The 21,722-nt window shown below is 41.6% G+C and overlaps 1 protein-coding gene across 6 annotated transcripts in view; it reads right to left on the bottom strand.

The window, feature by feature from the left end:
* PTPRE (protein tyrosine phosphatase receptor type E) overlaps positions 1-21,722 on the bottom strand; it is a 103,222-nt gene that overhangs the window by 38,960 nt on the left and 42,540 nt on the right. For all 6 annotated transcript variants that reach the window (XM_060274825.1, XM_060274827.1, XM_060274826.1 and 3 more), the window contains one exon: positions 4,055-4,161. In XM_060274825.1, the coding sequence (XP_060130808.1) occupies positions 4,055-4,161 (107 nt within the window). The remainder of the gene's footprint in view (positions 1-4,054; positions 4,162-21,722) is intronic.

The following is a 21,722-nucleotide window of genomic DNA, read 5'->3' as shown; positions in this document are numbered from 1 at the left end:
TTCATAGTAATACAAGCTATGACGTTACTGAATGTACAATTCTGGTTTTGAAAAAATAAGCTTTCAAAATGTTTCCACAGACCCTGAAGCAGCTGTCACTGGGATTGTGTTGATAGCCAGCTTAGCGTTGCTGTGCCATAGGATCTCTGCTTTCAGGCCCCACAACAAAAATCCTGAGGGTTGTCAAATGAGGGGGGGGGGACTGGCAGAAAGTATGGCAGTTTCCAAGGCATGACTTTGCTGTTTTACGGGTTCTGCACAGGTGGTCTTAGGTGCTTGATTCTTACCAGGGGGTAAACTCCAGCAGGTACTCTCTAACTCAGGATGTGAAATTTTGCAAGAAGTAATATGTTCAAAATCTAGTACATTAAAGCAAATACATTCTCCCACTTCTGAGCAGGCTTTGTGGCAATAAGGTAGCATTCATCAAAGCTGATAACTGCCTGGGTGGATTAGGCTAAGCTCTTCTTTCTAGTTCCTGTTTCAACAACAGACAGTCATATGCCTCTGGAAGCTGACAAACAAGGCATGAAGGCGAAGCCACCCATTTACGGCATTATGAGGAAAGGGGGAAGTTCTATATTGATGCTCATATTTTTAGAAACCTCTATTGCATCTCCCCACCCCCAGCAATCTTTATTTTCCTCTATGACACCATTACACATGTTTGTGGCCTGTGCGCCTCTTAATACTATCAATTTGTACTGTCTACTGTTTGCTGTTTTTGCAAATAAGATAAGCTATTTTTGTTTAACACCCCGCCATCCCACACACAACCAATGTATCGCCAAAAACAACTTACACGTGCCTCACCTTGGCTGCATACACAACAAGCATTTGAAGCACATTTAGACAACATGACTTCCCCCCAAGGAATCTTGGGAAACTGTAGTTCACCATTCACAGAGCTACAGTTCCCAGCACCTTTGGCAAACTACAATTTCCTGGATTCTGTGAGGGAAGTTAAGTGCTTTAATGGATGGTGTATGAGCATCTTCTGTCAGAACAGCTGCTACACTGTTTATTTAAGCTACTGTAGAACAGGTGACATACCTGCTTCCCCTGGGCATTTATGTGGCTTTTGTCCAAAGTCCTTAGAGCAATCGGCATACTTGCTGAGCAAGAAAATGCTTCAAGTAATTCATTAAGAATTGCATTCAACAATACTCAGCGTGCAAGTGTCCCAAAGGGGACATGGAGGTAAAGGAACTTAGTGAGAGAAGAAACAGGAGAAGGAAATGTGCCACATTATTGCTGCTGATAAGAGAGGTAGGTAAAGGTAAAGGACCCCTGGATGGTTAAGTCCAGTCAAAGGCGACCTTGGGTTGCGGTGCTCATCTCGCTTTTCAGGCCAAGGGAGCTGGCGCTGGTCCACAGACAGCTTTCTAGGGTCATGTGGCCAGCATGACTAAACCAATACTGGCGCACGGAGGTTTGTTATGAGAGCCAGAACACACAGAAACACTATTTACCTTCCCACCGCAGCGGTACCTATTTATCTACTCGCACTGGTATGTTTTCGAACTGCTAGGCTGGCAGAAACTGAGACAGCAGCAGGAGCTCACCCTGTCACAGGGATTCGAACTGCCAACCTTCCTATCAGCAAGCCCAAGAGGCTTTACCTGCTAAGATAACTGCCTGAGAACACACATACACAGAAGGAGGAAGGGGGACAGAGGAAAGAGAGAATATGCAATATGACTGGGGGCTAAGCAGGCCAAGTTGCTCCTTGCTTTTTCAAAAACAAAAAACCCTCACCGGTCAAGCACAATTCACTTCCCTTTCCCCAGAGCTCCAGTCAGCACCAGTATGTTGAAAAGCAATATATCCTGAGGTGAGAACCCCACATCAACTTTCTATTGGCAGGCCACTTGTTCCAGCGGAGAGGATCCTGTGGTGTTGCTGACTCCACACTTCCATCAGTGCTAGTCCGCATGGGCTGTGGACAGGGATAGTGGGAGGTGCTATTCAGCAATATCTGGAGGGCCACAGGTTCCCCTTCCCATATCTGTTCTTTCAGTGCTTCCTGGATGTTCCTCCCCTCCCCCCCCCAAAAAAAAGCTTCCTAGGTTTTTTTATATATATAAAAAACACTTTGTAAGGATAGTAGCTACAAACTTGTTTGCATGAATAAATCTGAAATACTGTCGCTACCTTGTATTTTTTTATTCAGAAAACATTAAAGTTAGAATCATCATAGAACTGTAGTTGGAAGGGACCACGAAGGCGATTTAGTCCAACCCCCTGCAATGCAGGAATATTTTGCCCAACGTAGAACTCGAACCCACAACCCTCTACCAACTGAGCTATTTAAGTGTATGGGGTAAGCAGGAAAGGATGCAATCTAGCAAAATCTATCAGTGTCCAAATTCTGTTCAATTTTAGCCATTAATTAATTTTATTTCATAGGGCCTCTGCGGCCAACCCTGTTAAGATTTTACCCAGGGTAACTTAAAAATGGAAAGCGTAATGCTGGTGGTCAACAAAAGAGGTTTAAAGACTGTCTCAAGGCAAATCTTTAAAAATGTAGTATAAACACTGACAACTGGGAAACAGTGGCCTGTGAGTGCTCCAGTTGGAGAACAGCCTTTACCAAAGGTGTCATGGGCTTTGAAGAAACTCGATCTCAGGACGCAAGGGAGAAATGTGCTAAGAGGAAGGCACGCTTGGCAAACCCACACCATGATCAACTCCCGCCTGGAAACCAACTGGAAACCAATGTCCCCACTGTGGGAGGATGTGTGGATCCAGAATTGGCCTCCACAGTCATTTACGGACCCTTTGTTAAAATTGTGTTTATAGAAGACAATCTTATTCGGCTACGAGTGATTGCCAAAGAAGAAGACTGGCCTAGCCCACATCATCACATCCAGTCTTCTCTATCAAGAGAATGCATAATGTGGAAGCAGCTTCTACACTTTGGTGAAAGAGGATAGGCTGTGCAAGCAAATGTAAACTCAACAAATAAACCCAACCAGTTGCATTATCATGCTTTAGCGTCTTCATCAGTATACGATAGCAATTTTCCAGTTTGCTTGTTAGAATTCTTTCTCATCCTGAAACTACAATCCACTTCCATAGCTATAAATAAGCCAAACTGATCAGAAAGGGAAATGGCTGCATTCTTCTGGGAAACTGAGCATTATACATTCAGGTCTGATGGCAACTTCGGCAGCAGATACCAAAGTTTAAAAACAAAACCAGGGGTACGTTGTTCTGAACTGCAGGCCCAACAGAGAACTTGTGGGAATGGTTGAGTTTGGCAGGGATACCAAAGAAGGATTTCAAAAACACCCGAGTGATCAGTTCTTGTGCTTTATTAAAGAAAGGTATAGACTTAAGCAAATCAGCCTGCCGGATTTCCCAGCCTTTACAGATGCAGGACCGACAGACACTGCAGCACGGAGATGGCTTGTCCACGCCCAAGCAACCATTCACACATTCTTCATACACAAAGCAGTATACGTCACTTTGGCCAGGCCTTTGCATCACCTCACATGACCAGTTGATGGCAAATACCCAAATCTTACCAACAGATCCCCTTACTGGGCTCAGCACCCCAGGCCCACAGGTAAGGACAACGTCAAAGCAAGCCAATTTTAAGTCAACTGCTACTGCTTTATGTATTAATGAAGTTAACTGGAAAGCTTTAAAACCATCAAGGCTTTTGTGGCAGTAAAAGCAGCTCAATCCCTGTTCTTTAGAGTTACCAAAGAACTACTGGCAGCCCTTAATGTAGCTTCTTATCTAGAATCATAGAAAAGCTTCAGAGAAGTTTCCAAAGTAGAGCAACAGAACAAAATATTTGTCAATGGCAAATAGTCAGTCAATTACTCACACATATTACAGATAATGTTCAGCATATATTAGTCATATATTAGTTGAGAAGAATGCAAGCCTGATCCTGATCCCACATTGATTTCATAAGATATGTGACATGGTGCTATAAATGTTAAAGCAGGAAGCATGAAAAACCATCTGAAACCAAAGGAAAGACGATTTATATGAACAAGGTACTGACCCAGACTGACCCCCAAAATTCAGTGTTTCTTACTTGTTGTTGTATCATTAAGTGATGCAGTCCCGTTGCCACGCAACGCTTCGCTGTGCAGAAAACTAATGGAAATTAGCAAGATTGAACAGGAGTATTCCATCATGGACCTGTTAAGCAAACACAGAGAAAAATATAAAACCCATACTAACATACTCAGGTCATATGTTCATATTATCACAAAGGAGGTTTGAATTTATTTATTTTTAGAGAATGACTTTTGTAAGGGAATATTATTAATCTGTTGTGTCCAAAGTCTTACAAATATTTGTGAGACCACCACTCTAGTCCCCAAAGTCTTATTCTATACCACAAATCTTCCAAGGTTGGAAAATTAAGGGATTTGAAAAACACCAAGAATATAAACTTGCTACTCCAAAAAAAGCCCCAGGTATTGCACGGAAACTGCAACAGAGGACATGCCCCACTCGCCCTTCCTCTTTTCATCTGGGATATGCAAAGTGGGGGTTTCTGCCTCTTCCTCAGCATTTGGCCTTCAGTGTCTCACCAGGGGAAAGGTGCACAAGTTCTCATGTTGCAAATTACATGGAAGTACAAAAAGAGGAAATGCGAGTCACTCACATTTCCTCTGTCGCTGCCTGTTTGCACATCCAAAAGCTGGCAGAGATTACAAGCTGTTGAAGAAGAAATCTGACACAAATTCTAGCGAGTATAAAACTGAACAACATATGCAGAAAATTCCTAGGTTGCGTGATGATCATTTTGTAACAATCTGCTGCTGTTCCAGTCTACTTTTCTTGCAGGCAACTTAGTTTCTTATATGCTGAGTTGCTGGATTGTTGTTGTTTTTCCACAAGTAAGCATTGAAAACATGCAGTCGGAACTGGTACGCTTGAAGCTTCTACAACACCAACTTCACTAATACAGTGGTACCTCAGGTTACAGATGTTTCAGGTTACAGACGCTTCTACAGACTCCGCTAACCCAGAAATAGTACCTCAGGTTAAGAACTTTGCTTCAGGATGAGAACAGAAATTGCACGTCGTCGGCAGCGGGAGGCCCCTTTAGCTAAAGTGGTACCTCAGGTTAAGAACAGTTTCAGGTTAAGAATGGACCTGCAGAACGAATTAAGTTCTTAACCTGAGGTACCACTGTACATAAAATAATTTAAATATATCTCGTAATCATACCCTTGCAAAGGACATGACTAGATATTATAACACAGGCTGTAGGTCTATTTTGCCTCTTAAAAACCCACACGCTGCAGGCTCAATTCAGTCTACCGGGGGGGGGGGGAGAGATCCCACTCAATTTAACAAATCTCTTTTCCCTTCCCTTCCTTTCTCCATGCTCACAGGCACATCACGGGAGTTCTCCACATTCCTCCCATATCCTCATCTGTCCCTCTTCCTGCTCAATCAAATAATGCAAGGCTGACCTATAGGAAGGGCTCGACAGTAATTTGGGAGACGTGCTATGCAGAACTGCCTTGGGCATTGTCCTGGAACACCAACTGATGCAGCAGCTAGACTGGTGATGGTGGGAGGCAGTGGGAGGCAGTAGGAAGTCACACCTTGGCTAAAACATATACACCAGCTGCCTATATGTTACTGCACAAGGTTTGTGTACCAATATACAAAGCCTTGAACAACTAACTAAAATAAGAATATTCTGGCTGCTTCTCATTCTCTGTAATGAGTTCACAGAGTGCCCCAACGTACACACTGGACCAAACCCATTATATTTTTTAAAAATATTTTGCTTCTTAGTAAAGGTTTACATTATGAACCAGGCAAAACTAGTTGTCAATCTGCCCCTCCCTCGTTATAGCATGTAAATATACCAGCATGAAGAGAAATCCTGACGGCAGTATAACAGAACTTGTGCAGGAGGCAACCTTTAAAAGTACACAGGGCTTTAAAATATAATTTATCACAAATTACTGCTTCTAATATGAGATGACAAAGTCTGGAAACAGCTTTTTGAAGGGCACGAGTGGATAGCGAAGGGTCAAGGACCGCAATTCAGTAATACCAATTGTATCACCAGACTTTCCTAAAGCACTATACTGTACAAAACATTTTTTTAAGCCTCAGGCAGCCTATATCCACTTCAGTAGTCACTGACAATATCAGTAACTGAAGGATGAAATACAATCCAAGAATTGACTGAATTCCTAGCTGGTCTTTTTAAAGTCACATTATTACAAACGAAGAACTGAACACCTAAATTCGGCACACCAAATACAATTCTATTGACACAGACAGATCTTCCAGATGGTATCCCTGTTCACCAAGTAGTGAAGTTATAATTGACAGGAATGAATAATAGAGAATTTTTGCACCAGTTCAGTAGTAGTGAGAATGATTACTACCAGGACTAAAAGAAAATAGATTTTAGATTATTCACATACTAACAGGTCACCTGGACCCTAAACTCTTGTTAATCTTAATTATGGTTTGCTCAAAAATTCCAAGTTCATAAACTATGGTCTAAAGTAAAAAAAAAAAAAGATTTGTTAAAGCAAGCTAAGATTAACCATGTTTTTTGTCCATATCTGAATATTGTGACATTGTGTAAGTAATTTAAAATTCAAATGAAAGTTTCCCAGCTCCTCCTTATAAATCCTGCAGGGTAGGGGGAGTCAAGGCTTCTGCGGTAGATCCAAATTATTATTATTATTATTTATTAGGCCAGTATTAGGTCAGTATGACCTGTTCAGATGGGCCAGGAAACAAATGCAACAAATGAATCAATGAATAAGTAAGTTAGTAGTCACACTTCATTTTTTATTAATCACATGTATCAAAAGCTGCTTCCTGCTATTGGTTCTACATCATCCAATGCCCAAGCTGACTATTCCAATGACACACAAATAAATCACAGCTTTTGAAACCATGTGGCGGACAATTATATCCATTAGGAAAAAAATATAGCCAGCTTGAAACTAGAGGTTTGGCAATTTTTTGTAGGTTTATTTGTAGAATTTCCATTGCTTAGTTGCAAAACCAGAATACAGTCTTTCTTAAAAATATATATGAAAGGAATAGCGTGAGCTTAAAGAAGGATGTAAAACATGTTTTAATGGTAAAATTATGCCTGTTCCTGGGCTGGGATAGCATTTCTCAGGAATAAGGTGCCACTATATTTTTGTACAGCTTGTTGTTGTTTAGTCGTTTAGTCGTGTCCGACTCTTCGTGACCCCATGGACCAGAGCACGCCAGGCACTCCTGTCTTGCACTGCCTCCCGCAGTTTGGTCAAACTCATGTTCGTAGCTTCGAGAACACTGTCCAACCATCTCGTCCTCTGTCGTCCTCTTCTCCTAGTGCCCTCCATCTTTCCCAACATCAAGGTCTTTTCCAAGGATTCTTCTCTTCTCATGAGGTGGCCAAAGTATTGGAGCCTCAGCTTCACGATCTGTCCTTCCAGTGAGCACTCAGGGCTGATTTCCTTAAGAATGGATAGGTTTGATCTTCTTGCAGTCCATGGGACTCTCAAGAGTCTCCTCCAGCACCATAATTCAAAAGCATCAATTTTGTACAGCAGATGGGGCTATATAGCAAGAGACCTGAGCCACGTCAAATGCCAGTTTTCTGCTTTTCCTGCACTTTCTGAAACACAAGAAACTCTATCCATGTCACATCCCCAAAACTTTTTTTAAAAAATAAATGTAGCATTGTGTGAAACAGGTGAAGAAACTAACTGAATATTTCTAACACAGACAAGTGTGGCAATAGTTAAATACATACAGCATGCATACGAGCACTTCTTTTGTTATAGAGAACTACCATGACCTTTTACAGCAGCAGTGGGGATCCTTTTACAGCCCAAGGGCCACATTCCAAGGGCCACATTCCAGTGGCGGGAAGGGCCAGAAGTGGATGGAACAATGAATGCAAGTTTTTCCTTTGGACAGTAGGCTAGCTTCTACCCACACACACACCCCTCTTTCTCAATCTTCATCTCAGCAAGCAAGAGTCATCATCTGAGCTCAAGGACACATCACTGCCAGGCAAAAAAAAAAAATACTGAAGGAAGAAGGGAAACAGGTCAAGTGAGGAGTGTAGCCTGAGGGGAGTCCCAAGGGACAGAAAGCAAGACCTGGAAAACTGTTTGAGGCTCCCTACCCATTTAATAATTTTGCGCACACACACACACACAAAAAAAAAACCAAGTTCAGTGCAAAGTGGTTGATTGAAATGCATACTTGAAAGGATTAAAACTCCTGCCTCCCTTCATGTGAAGGTACACCACTGAGATTTATCTCTGATTAAGATCTTGGGACAAGGCTCCGCTCCAGATGCTACTTTTGCACTGCAATGGGAGCTACACTGACACAAAATATTTTAGGTACCGGACCAAGCCTTTATTATTCTATCACTCTTAATGCTTCTGCTGTTTTTCCTGTGTTTTTAGTCTACAATTATTAGCGGTGCTTTTACTGCAGCTGTTTATTTCTTAAAATTGTTGACCCAGAGAATGGCCTGGGGCCACCTGAGAATGCAAAGTCACTGAAACAAGGCTAGTGTGAAACTGATCACGAAGCTTGGATAGGAGGTTAAAGCAAGTGGGACAATCCTAAGGTTTTAGTTTTTAATGTTCTGAACCACTTTGTTCCGAATGGAAGCACAGAAGTTTTCTAAATGGAAAGGCAAATGATAAACAAATAATGCCTTCATTCAAGCATAATGCTGAAACATGGCTTGGTGTTACATAAACACATCACATCTCTCCCTGGGCTCACATGCTCCAACTCCGTTTCCCTCATCATTTGAGGTGAGTAGGAGGAGTTCAGAAGCTTTTTCTAACTGTGCTGTGCTGTGGTTAGCACCAACTATGGTCAGTTTAATGCAGGTGATACCCAGCCCTCTCTCTCCATGCCATGTGAACTAGATGAAGCTGTGCTGAATAGGTGCCTGGATGACAGCCAATGAGCTGAAGCTGAATCCTGAGAACATACCGGTAGAAGAACTGTTGGTTGGTTGTTGTCATGCCTGGAAGGTGGTTCAATAGTCTGTTTTAGATGAAGTCCTTGACACTTAGGGTACTCCTAGATCCAGCATTGCCAACTTGAGTCCTGACATCAGTAGCAAGGGTTGCCTATCTCCCGCTGTGGCCGATTCATCAGTTATGCCTGTTCTTGGACTGCAATAGCATTGCTGCTGTGATCCATGCTCTCACCTCATGTCTAGACAGAGTTACATTTCAAGATGGTCCAGAAACATCTGCTGGTGCTGAGCATGGCTACCAGGTATACCTGTGCAGTCATATAACATTAGTTCTGTAGGACATATAGCACTGGCATATGCTGATACATAAAGGCCTAAGAAACTTTGGATCCAAGTTGATGGAACAAGGTTTGGCTTGTTGTGGGGAGACATGGAATACAGTCTTCTTTGTAGTGGCACCCGACTCCAAATTCCCTTCCTCTAGAGGTGCGAATTGCTCCTATGCTATTGGGCTTCCACATCAGTGTTACAGAACACTTGTTCACCCAGACCTACGAGGAATTTACTGTTCCAAGTTTAGTGCAGCTGCTGTTGCATTTATAGCACGTAATTGTTTTGTATCTTTAGAAACCACTTGGGTTGCTGTATTAGAGTTTGTTTCTAGGACTCTATAATCTAAGTTTCATTGTTATGATAATGGAAGCATCTTTAAAGCCTTTCTTATGTACTTCTCCACATAGAATATAGCTAAATGGTGGAATTTGCTCCTGCAGGATTGCCACCAGCTTTGATAGTTTTAAAATAGGATTAGAAAAATTCATGCAGGACAAATGCTATCAGTGGCTACTAAAGGCAGAATGCTTCTGAATACCAGTTGTAGGAAACCACAGGAGGGGAGGGTGCTGTTATGTTCCAGTCCTTCTTTCACATATCTCATAGGCACCTGCCATGGTGTACAGTGTTTCCGGATATCACCCACTGTTTCATAAGAACTTCAGCACAGCAATAGGAAGTAGAAGTTTTTCATAAACCCATCTATTATGCGAATGAATACATACTCTGGAACAGCGCTCATAAACTTATGTAGTCACTGCATGTTCCAGATGTCCGGAAACACTGTACACCACGACAGAATCCTCTAGAGTTGTTTACATTGTTCATATATGTTAAGTTTTATGTTCTGTTTAGACATCATAAAGAGTTGATATTATACATTGCATGTTTGCATATGGTCGCGTGTTGCTTTGGTTTTGATTCACAGCAGTGATTCTTGTATTAACATTTGAAGTGAAGCAGGGACCCATTCACAAGAAACACAAATGGATACCCTGGCATTGGAAAGTTAATCACATTAAACTTCTTGATGATTATTACATTGTTGTCTAGTTATAGATACTGCGTTATTCAACAATATGTATTCAAAGTCCAGGTTACATTGTACAGTTTTTCTCAATGAGCCTTCGACTTTATCTAATTATGTGCTCTCGTGAAAACCAGTGTTAAAAAGGTGGATCACAGATGAGCTCATGAGTACTCTCCTCCTTTTGAGGTTTTTAAGCAGAGGTTGGCTCCTATACTTTGGCACCTCATGAGAAGAGAAGACTCCCTGGAAAAGACGCTGATGTTGGGAAAGATGGACGGCACAAGGAGAAGGGGATGACAGAGGACGAGATGGTTGGACAGTGTTCTTGAAGCTACCAACATGAGTCTGACCAAACTGCGGGAGGCAGTGGAAGACAGGAGTGCCTGGCGTGCTCTGGTCCATGGGGTCACGAAGAGTCGGACATGACTAAACAACTAAACAACAACAGCAATGACAAGCAGAGGTTGGATGGTCATCTGCCAGGGATGCTTTCGTTGTGATTCCTGCATTGTAGGAGGTTGGATTAGATTACTCTTGGAGTACCTCACAACTCTACAATTCTATGAGTGGACAGTTTTTGATATAAGATGGGAAGGTGTGTTCCTGCTGTTCAAGGGGGTGGGAAATCATGATACCACTGGCTCTATGATTGTGGGGTTGAAAACCCCTGCCCCGAGCCTACATAAAAGAAAGGACTGAAGTTTCAATCCATCAAGTCAAAGAACAGCTGCAGTAAATTCCTTCTAATGACAGCAAAAAGATGCAGCTGCAGTAATTAACCATAATCTGATATAATTACAACTAGCTTATCAACAGGACAATAAAAAAGATGGAAAACTGGGATGAATGTAAACGGTATACTGATTTCTTAAGTATCGTAGTGAACCCCTACTGCAATGTACAGGCTTATGTTAAGGAATGGGGGTTGGCTGCAATATAATGTAATCCTATGAATTGAGTTCCTTTCATAATTGCAGACTCATGTAATAGTAAGAGGAAGAAGAATGCATATGTTAATCAGAGTAGTAGAATCACCAGTCAGTCTTTTGGCTGTAATGTACGTAGCACTTCATATGTAACCGTACAAAGATACTGCATCACCTCTGACAATAATTTAGACCAGTTGACAAGTTTTGAGGTTTCTGAATTGCAGCCAATTTTTAATGCACATAAATCTAGACTGTGTGCACCTGTTTCCTACATGTAAGTAGGGTTGCCATATTTCAAACAGTGAAGAGTTGTTGAGGGGTTTTTTGCAATTTTTTTTAAAAAGTTATTTAGTTTTTGAGCTATTTTAAAGGAAAATCGCCGACATGGGTTGCCATCCGTCTGGATTTTCCTGGACATTTTAAAAAGCAATTTCTGCCTGGACACTGCTTCGGACTACAGTATTCCAGATATATCTGAGAAATTCTAGACAAATGGCAACCCAACATGTAAGTGTACAATTTATAAAGACTTAAGGCCATCCAGTTTATGAAAAGTTAAAGCATATATTGATGAGAGACTCTAGGGTCAGGCAGCGTGTTAATTACTAACCTTCTCTATTTGTACTATCAGATGGTTCCTAATTTAAATTAAAAATTATGCATACTCATAAAATGGATGTTAGTCCTCATTACTGCCCTAAATAGGTTTTCCCTTTAGCCTTCTAGGCGCTACTGATAAATACGGTAGATAATACAGTTCAAGCTGTAGCACAAGCAAGTATTTTAAGCAGGAGCAGAAGGCTGGAATCCAGGGCAGAGTAGTATAGTAGACAAAGGTAAGTTTTTTTCATCAGAACCACTAGGCACCCAAAGAAGAAGAAGAAAATACATTCTTTGCAAAACGACATGAACCAGGTTCCAGAATAAGGAAGCAACTGGGAGTGGCTTATAGAATCATAGAATTGTAGTGTTGGAGTACAACCACAAGGGTTGTCCAGTTCAACCCCTGCAATGCAGGAATCTTTTGCTTAACATGGGGCTCAAACCCATGACCCTGAAATTAAGAGCCTCATGCAGATGAAATTACAGTGGTGCCTCGACTTACAAATTTAATCCGTTCCGAAGGCACCTTCATAGGTCGAAAAATTCATAAGTCGAAAAGCGCCATTGGAAACACGATTTCCCATAGGAATGCATTGGAAACGGAAAAATTCATAAGTCGACAAAACCTTATCTAAAACCGCTGCGGTTTCCGTTCGGATGTCGAGAAATTCGTAAGCACGCGGCCATTTGCCCCACTCGTAAGTCGGAAAAATTCGGTTGTCAAATCGTTCGTAAGTCGAGGTACCACTGTGTCCACAGGGCTTGTGAGGGAGACCTCTTAATCCCTCCCCTACCCATGAGGGTAAAAGTTGCAGGAGCCCCATATCTCAGGGTGAGCAAAAGAGCATACAGGAGAATTACTGGGCCCGATCTAGTATATGTTGGAGGGAGAAAGCCATACAAGTGCAGAGAGAGAAAAGTGTGGGATGAAGAAATGGCAGGGAAGCAACGTTTTGTTCTGAGTGTGTGAGTGTGTTAAGGGGGAGAGAGAGAGAGAGAGACTGAGAATGAATGACTGGGTAATATGTGTGGAAGAGTGCGAGTGATGAGCTAGGAGGGGCAGAGGATGGAAGTAGCATGTGCATGTGTGTGTACATGCAGAGGTGTGCATATGTACACACAAATTAATTAGGATTTGGAAGGGTGGTGAGAGAAAGAGCCTTTGGTTTGTTTCTGCCCACCCCCCCCACTCATGACAGATTACACTTGATGGAATGTGGTTCTCAGCAGGAAAAAAAAAGTTTCCCATCACTGAACTAGAGAGGGTTTCTATTCCTCAGGCTAATAAAGGCTGAGTAACTTAAGAATTAGCGTTTCCTTTGGGAACTTCAGGAAGGATTTCCAGTCAGCAACTTCCTGGGGGACTGAGCAATCTTGTCCCACCCCGCCCCCGCCCCCCAGTTTGCATTACAGCCTGCCAAAATGGAGCCTTGCTGTTATATATATATAAAATGTTGTTATTTAGTCGTTTAGTCGTGTCTGACTCAAATAATAATATGCAAATAAAATGCATCTGATGACAACAGGGGAAAGCATCTATTTTCTCCCCCCTTTTATTTAAACAGGCGAACTTCAACCTGAAGACATTCTTAACATTCAGAACACAGTGCTTCTTTCTTGATTTTTTTTAAGATAGAAAACTAACTGCACACCAGCCTTTCACAAGCTGAGTACTTGCAGTGATGCTCTCCTATCAAGACTTTCAAATTAGGTTTTATCTGAAGATGCTAGGCAGCCTCTAGCAGATCCCTGTGGTTCTGAAAAATGCTGCTGACATTTGGCTTTCTGAGATTGGATTAGAGAGAGATTTAATTGTATGCCTAATTAAATTGAATTCTCCGATAGCATCCAATGCTTTATTCACCATGACAAAACAATGTTACTATTGATTATATAATGTTTCACTTTCTCAGGCTATATGAAAACAATTCTTGTCAATGCTGATCCACACTTACATCTTAATTTTAATATAAAAATTAGTGTAGAAAATTTGCTTTAAAAGACAATGATACACATAAATACTTTCTCTCTGTGGAGAAAGCTATGTCAAAGAGAATGCAAATTTCTCTTTGTTTTAATAAATGCCCCCCCCTTCAATCTTGTTGTAGCTCAAAATACAAAACTGGGTAATAAACTTTTAAATAATATTAACAGCACTAAAAATTATTTATTTTTTAAACTAGCTCTTTTGAGAGACACCTGAATCCCAAAACCTCCAAGAACTAAATGCAAGAGCAGTAAACCACAATATGTTCTCTCCCTAATCCTCAAAGGCCAGATTAAACAAATATACTTCATAGGGTTTTCTTGGGAAAAGATGTACAAGTGTGCATATCCCCAGGGAGTGAGCTCTGTAACATTATGGGGAAAGGTTACATCCTGTTACTGTTCTGATTACATTCCGAAATGCTACTTTACAATTAGGGCTTTCTAGAGGCTCTTTGTTTCTGCCAGTTCTCATACGGTCCTGAGCTTTACTGGGACCCTGGATTTGCTGCAGAAAATACGTGGAAGCTGGTGCAGCTTTTAATAATGCAGGCAGTCACGGAATTAAAAGACGCCTGCTTCTTGGGAGAAAAGCAAACAAACCTAGCCAGCATCTTAAAAAGCCAAGTCATCACCTTGCCGACAAAGGTCCATATAGTTAAAGCTATGGTTTTCCCAGTAGTGATGTATGGAAGTGAGAGCTCGACCATAAAGAAGGCTGATCGCCGAAGAATTGATGCTTTTGAATTATGGTGCTGGAGGAGACTCTTGAGAGTCCCATGGACTGCAAGAAGATCAAACCTATCAATTCTGAAGGAAATCAGGCCTGAGTGCTCACTAGAAGAACAGATCGTGAAGCTGAGGCTCCAATACTTTGGCCACCTCATGAGAAGAGAAGACTCCCTGGAAAAGACCCTGATGTTGGGAAAGATTGAGGGCACTAGGAGAAGGGGACGACAGAGGATGAGATGGTTGGAAAGTGTTCTCAAAGCTACCAACATGAGTCTGACCAAACTGCGGGAGCCTGGGAGGCAGTGGAAGACAGGAGTGCCTGGTGTGCTCTGGTCCATGGGGTCATGAAGAGTTGGACACGACTAAATGACTAAACAGCAACATATTTCTAGAGGTGCTAAAAACATAAGAGCCAAACTGCATCAGATCAAAGGTCGTCCAGCATTTAGTTTCCACACTGCAAAACTTCTCTGTGAGAAGTAACCAGTGTTCTGTCAACAGCACACATACAAATCACGAACGTTTGGCTATATAAAGCACATGAACAAGCAGATTTTGGTTCAAATAGGCCACAACTTTATTGGTTACAGATGTGAGCAGTCTGGGTTAGGTACTGGGTGAAGCCGGACTATACCTCGACTCCTACCCGTCTTCTTCTTAAGGGTAAACCACAAATAGGGGATGCCCTGTGATTTACATCTGGGATGTCCAACAGGTAGGTCGGGACTGGTCAATCCCCCTAAAAAAAGCTCAACAACTTTGGCCTGAACCCACAAAAAATGGAACTTTTCTCCCTAAAAAAAAACACTCAACCTGAACCCCCTGCCATTCTTTTTTTCTGTGAGTAGATCACAGTCTCTTGGGAGTTGGACGTCCCTGATTTACATCAAATAAGGGCATCCCAAGGGGTCCCCATTGGAGTAGTGGTATGACCCTAGCCCACATCCAGGCATTGGACAGAATCCACACCCCTGGATCCCTTTAAGAGGATACCCTTAACAGGGAGGGGCAGGCAGAGGCTACAACCTCCCCTCCATCCAAACAAAGGCTTACCCAATGCCTAACCTCACAAAGTTGTCACGATTGCTACGAGGTAGGCGAAAACCAAATGGCGGAGCCCATTCGCTAGGTGAAAAAAATCCTGCACCGTCCCAACAATATGGCGACTAACATTAGTCCATGGCAAGGTTGTAATGCATCAAAGCAGAAAAAGAGGGCGAGGAGAGTGGGAGATCTGGTGAAGGGTGTGAGAGGACAGCCTCCCCATCGCACTGGAGTTTACATTCCCCACAGACACACCTCAATAAGTGCTGATTGGACAGTGAGGCCCGCCCCTTGAGTAGGGCACTACCCAGCACCGTCAGCTCAGGGAAGGCGCCTGTCTCTGACCCTCGGCTGAGTTACCATGGGGGCCGGCCGGAATGCCACCTACCTAATAAAAAAACAGGCTTTTCAGTGCATTAATCCAAACGCTCTTAAAATGCCACTCCTACTCTGAAATGCCCATCAACATGGGAGGCAGGATTGACACATGCATATACACACACACCCTGCATACTTTATGCACATATGTGGTACACGTAGAGGGGCTTTTGTAGTTTAGGCAAATCCAATACTTGCACAGAAGAATCCAACACACGAACAGAAGAAATCTGCGGAGAAGGAATGGATTTGTGCTACTTCAGAAACTGCATACTGGCTAAATACTTTGGATATTCTATCTTTTGAAACAGGACAACCCTGTGCATTCTGCAGAATTCTCTCTTCTACCGAGCAATTCCACTTTTTCATTCCTGCACCTACTTCCTCGAAAACAGAGCCCATTGGGGTGATAATTTGGTATTGAGTTTTAAGAAGTCCACTGTGATTCCTATAATACATCCTTCCCCAAACTGATGCCTTCTGGATGTTTTGGACTACAACTTCCATCAACACCAGCCAGCACAGCTGTGCTTATGGGACTTGTAGTCCTAAACATCAGGAGAACACCATGTTGTGGAAGACTGCTATAGGTCAGCGCAGGCCACTTAAGTCAGTGCTCGCCACCTGCTGGTCCACATGATTGATAATACTGGTAATCAACACAAACTCCACAGTCCACAAAGACGGCTTCTGACAAAGTTTGGAGTTCTTGAAGAGGGAAAAGGCACCCGCTCTTCCCTGAACAGGCTTCCCTTCTAACCAGCTAGGTACTTTGAAATGGTAAAAGAAGAGTGCAGGAATCCGCCTTCAATATGTTCACCAGTGTGGTATTATTGGTCTTGAAAATAAAGTGATCCCAAATATATCTCTTGATACAAGTTTAAAGACTAATTCATCGTTGGTTTCTTATTTCCAGATAAAATGGCAAGTATATGAAGGCCTGCAGATGGACACCACCATTTATTACTAAGAGCTACTCAAGATGACTTTAATTCCTTTTTCCAAGAGCCTTGTTTTATAACCCAACTCATTACATAGATGTCAGGCCCACTGCTGATTGGTTTTTAAATTGGCACGGTTCAAGTGACTAGCACTGAAGTGATTTATTCTCTGAGAGTACCAAACTAAGGCCCTAGCAAAATTGCTCCTCAGCCATATTTTGTTTAAACAAGTGGACCAACACATCAGAAAAGCTGAGAGTTTCATTTGTTATCTATCCAACAATGAAGGTCAGTTACGGATACTCCAGGAGTAGCATACTGATGGCAAAAATCAAACCTTAAAACAAAATGACACTGCACTCAGAGCAGCAAAGTTTTAAAGCACACACTTCTGAAAGAAAGGTAATGGTTTTTAAGGTATTCAGTAGATTCTTCTCAGTTGCCTCAGCCATATCCTTCTAAGAAAGTTTATACCCATCTCCACTTCACTGAATTTCATCAGGGAGACCAGTTGCATCAAAGTAATGCTAGAGGGATCTTGGTTGCTTTGATTGGCCAATTTTTCTACAGTTCAACCTATTCACCAACTGCTGTCAGTTACTATAGCAAATGGTTGGCTTCATTACTCTGTGGTGGCCTACCAACAGAAATGGTTTGTCACCACAGGGCTGAAAAAACAAGGTAAGATAAATTGCCTTTCTGAAGGTACACAGAATAGTTTCTACACACTTGGGTGGGCAGATCACCTGTTTCGGCCTACTTAAAACCATTATATTTAAGAGGCATGTTGCAACATGCATTAGAATAGCTTAACCTTGTAAATAATTTACACAACATTACTAGAAGATGACTCCCCTTCCCAGGGGGCGAGGCATTGCTGGCAGGCATCCGGGACCTCACAGGGACCCGGGAATGGGTAGATGAATGCTGCCCATGTCATTAGGGCTCCTGGTCGCATCACGCCCCCCCCCCGCTGACCAATCGGGTTAGCCGGGGGGCGTGGTTGCTTGCTGTTTAAACTGCGGCGCAGCCTCCACTCGCCTTCTTGCCCAGAGCCTCGCCAAGCAAAATGTGGCCCAGTAAAAAAATATCACCAGCCTGATGGGAGGTGGTAAAGAAGGGAGTGCCACCCTTCCAGCAACCACTTGCTGCCTTTCTGTGCAGGGCATGAAATAGGGTGATTCCTTCCTCTGGCAGGCTGCTTAGTTTCTAAGTTGGGCACAGAAGAGGAACAGAGTACCCCACCCTTCCTTCACCAACTCACTCACTTGCCTGAATAGAATTCCTTATCACTTGTGGCTAATTGGCTACTGCTAAGGGACAGGCCCATGGGTTACTTTCAGTTTCATAGGTGAATCAATGCCCTCAGAGCGGTAAGCCTCTCTGACACCAACACAAAAACTGCATCAGACAAGCACACACTACATAACCTTTATAGATAACATCCCAAGTGTCTTCATAGACAACGACCACTGCCCCATCTCAGTTCCCAGTTACAAGATTTATTTGATGATCTTCAGCAAGTATGGGAATTTCATCATGATGAAATAATAAATCACTGAACTTGCACCGAGCAGCAGCAATAAATAGAATGGAAACATATCCAGGTTCAACGCCTAAATATCCCAAGGTGGTGTGTGTGTGTGTGTGTGTGTGTGTGTGTGTGTGTAAAACAAACATACATACAGTGGTACCTTGGTTTAAGAACAGCCCTGTTTACAAACTACTGTATTCGGTATATGAACTCCGCAAAACCAGAAGTAGTGTTCTGGTTAGTGAACTTTACCTCGGTCTACAAACGGAAGGCAAATGGTATAAGGGCACCGGCGGGGGAGGCCTCATTAGGGAAAGCGTGCCTTGGTTTAAGAACGGATTTGGTTTAAGAACGGACTTCCGAAAGGATTAAGTTGGTAAACCAAGGTACCACTGTATATTTCATTTAGAGGGGCATTGTAAATATATATTAAAAATATATATACCAAAAGTTAATGTATCAATTCAGTTTATTAAGAAAGAATTTATTCTGAGACCTCAATTTCAATAGAATGGAATTAGATAATACCATGGTTTAGTTGCCTTTCTCCTAATGTTATTTAGATTTAATAAACCGTCTTCCCATTTAATCCTCAATGACTGCTTCTTTTTTAATCTAAGTAGGTATGGATCATCTTTTTTAAAAATTCAGAGCAAGAGATCACTGAAGTACAATTAAAAAGGGATAAATAAATAATTAACTAAACAAAATAAATGATGCTTAATCATTACGATTCAACGTGTTAAATAAACTTGTTAAATTTATAAGGATAAATCTACCATATAACAGCATGCAACTTGTAATTCTTTTTTTCAGTGCTTAGCAATTGCTGCATTATTAGACAATAAAAAACATTTCTAAAGACAGCAGTTGGTTAAATTTGGAATAATGGCTTCTGGAACATATTCATTTAATGTACCCCTCTCGAGATTCAAGTCTACACACTGTTCAGGATATAGCAGTATGTCTAGTAATATCAATAGTCTTGGAGGCAGTTTAATTTAATGTCCATACCCATCAACAACCCATGTGAAGTTCAGGTTCATCAAACAGGAAACTCCTGACCTATGCTTCGGTGCTCTTTGTAACAACCCATTCTGTGCATTGTTGGACACCAGGATGAAGGACCAGGCAACTCTTTGGCTCCTTCTGACCTAGTTATAAAATGCTTGGGAATCTGATCTTGTTTATGAGGCTCATCAACCTTTGTGTAGATGTCTCTACTCTATGCCCCCTTCCCAGACACTGCCTAACTTAAAGGTTCATTACCCAGTATCCCAGTTTACAGCTGCCTGCTCTGCCTACATCAGGAATTAGGGTCCCTTGGACATTGTTGGGCTCCAACAGTCGTCTACCGGGTGGCCAATGGTCCACATTTGGTGAGAAAGAAGTATAGGGCCACAGATGAAGAGGAGCTGTGTACAATTCCGGGTGTGGTGGGATACAACAGAGAAAGGGTATTATGGAAGACACAGGAAATAATGAGCTTGTCTTTGACCAAATGTGCTAGTGGTGCAGTATACTTTATCATTTTATCAAAGTGTTCTGGTGATTGCCACTATCCATTCTGACCATTTGGGTTATAAATGTAAATACAGTAATGACTCTCATAAAGTGGAGACAGTGTCTACATGAGATCTGAACGCACAGAAAGGAAACAAATAGGAGAACAGGCTTACTTAAATTCAAGCCTAGCTGAAATACACAATGACCTCAAAAGGGTCAGAGACAAGCTAGCCTGGGAATGTTTTCAGTTTTTTTGATGATAGAGAAAAGCTGGTTGAACTCTCATGCTCTGCTTATAAAAACAAAAATGTAATTTGGTTGTTGGATAAATCACAGAGCAGCATTTTCACAGCGTCCCCTGTAAGTGGCTGTACATGGCTTGGCATTCTTCCCCTGCACTGCTCACACTTTTCCCCTTTCAAAGTGAACTGCTCTCATCACAGTTGTCTTGTCATGTGAGTAGAAGCACAATCCCATAAACAATCTACTCAGATCAGAAGCTAGTTCCACTGAATTCAATGGGCTGACTCCCATGTAAATAGGTATAGGACTGCAATCTTGTACAAATATTCAATCAATACAGTCTAAACAAAACATTACAATGCTGTTGCTTGCACAATCCAGTTTTGATAATGAAGTTTGAGGAATTACTCAGATCATTAAGCATTTTAATGAGCTGTGTTTTTAGCAAGACATATGGGACAGCATAGATAACATCTAAAAGCATGGTTTAGATATCCTTTAAACATCATTTTATGTTATAGAAGAGTATTTTATATTTTTATATAATCTTCACTTTAAAAACTTTTGGCTTCATAATGAATTTATCCTATACTTACATAATCAGTTTCTCATGGGATATATAAATAATTAAGTTTTTCTACTATTATAGATATATAATCTCAACATCCAGAAACATCATCTGCTAAAAGTATTTTTTCTGTACTTATTTAGTCCAGGTATAGTGCCATTAAGCACACGATGCCTTTCGGACAACAACATGATGACCTATGTCCTTATTCCACTACTACTGTGACCCATTTTACAAGCATATTTATATCTTAGTGTCCCATGAAGGTGATTTGTGATTCCTAACATACTGGGGCTCAAAAGCTCTAGCTTTTGAAAAGATGCACAGGAGGATCATTAGTATCATATAATAGATCTAAGATCCATACTCTAAAAGTTCCATGTACCTTTTCAATATGACAGATGCTTCTAACCAATATAATACTCAAAGGTCTGAAATTTTGCCATTGGAAAACCTTAGTCATTTCATTTCATTTGAAACACCCAGATTACTAAAGATACTCACATGCAAAAATGTTTGCATGACCTAGCCATAAGTGATCATCCAGGCTTAGTAAAGACTTGTTAATCTTAGTAAATCTCCTTTTATGATTTATTTTGATATGGAATTTAAGATCAAAACATTAGTCAAAATATAGCTCTTATATAATTCTGTACACAAACACGCTAACACGAGAAACCGGAAACCTTTAATATGTAGCAAGCAACACATCAGGATACCTTGGGAATGCTGTGTTATCTGTTTTCAAATAACTTGTAAGCTACAAGGAACAAGGAGGATAATCAGAGGTCCCTTTAGCATTCATCTTCCTAAAACTTAGACATATGCAAGTAAAAGATGTCATGTACAGTGGAACCTTGGGTTGCTGACGTAATCCATGACAGAGGCACGTCTGCAACCTGCAGCGTTCGTAACCTGCAGCGCCGCGTCTGC

The sequence above is a fragment of the Zootoca vivipara genome, chromosome 5 (assembly GCF_963506605.1).
Source record: "Zootoca vivipara chromosome 5, rZooViv1.1, whole genome shotgun sequence".
NCBI lineage: Eukaryota > Metazoa > Chordata > Lepidosauria > Squamata > Lacertidae > Zootoca > Zootoca vivipara.
This window is presented reverse-complemented; position numbering and strand designations above follow the sequence as displayed.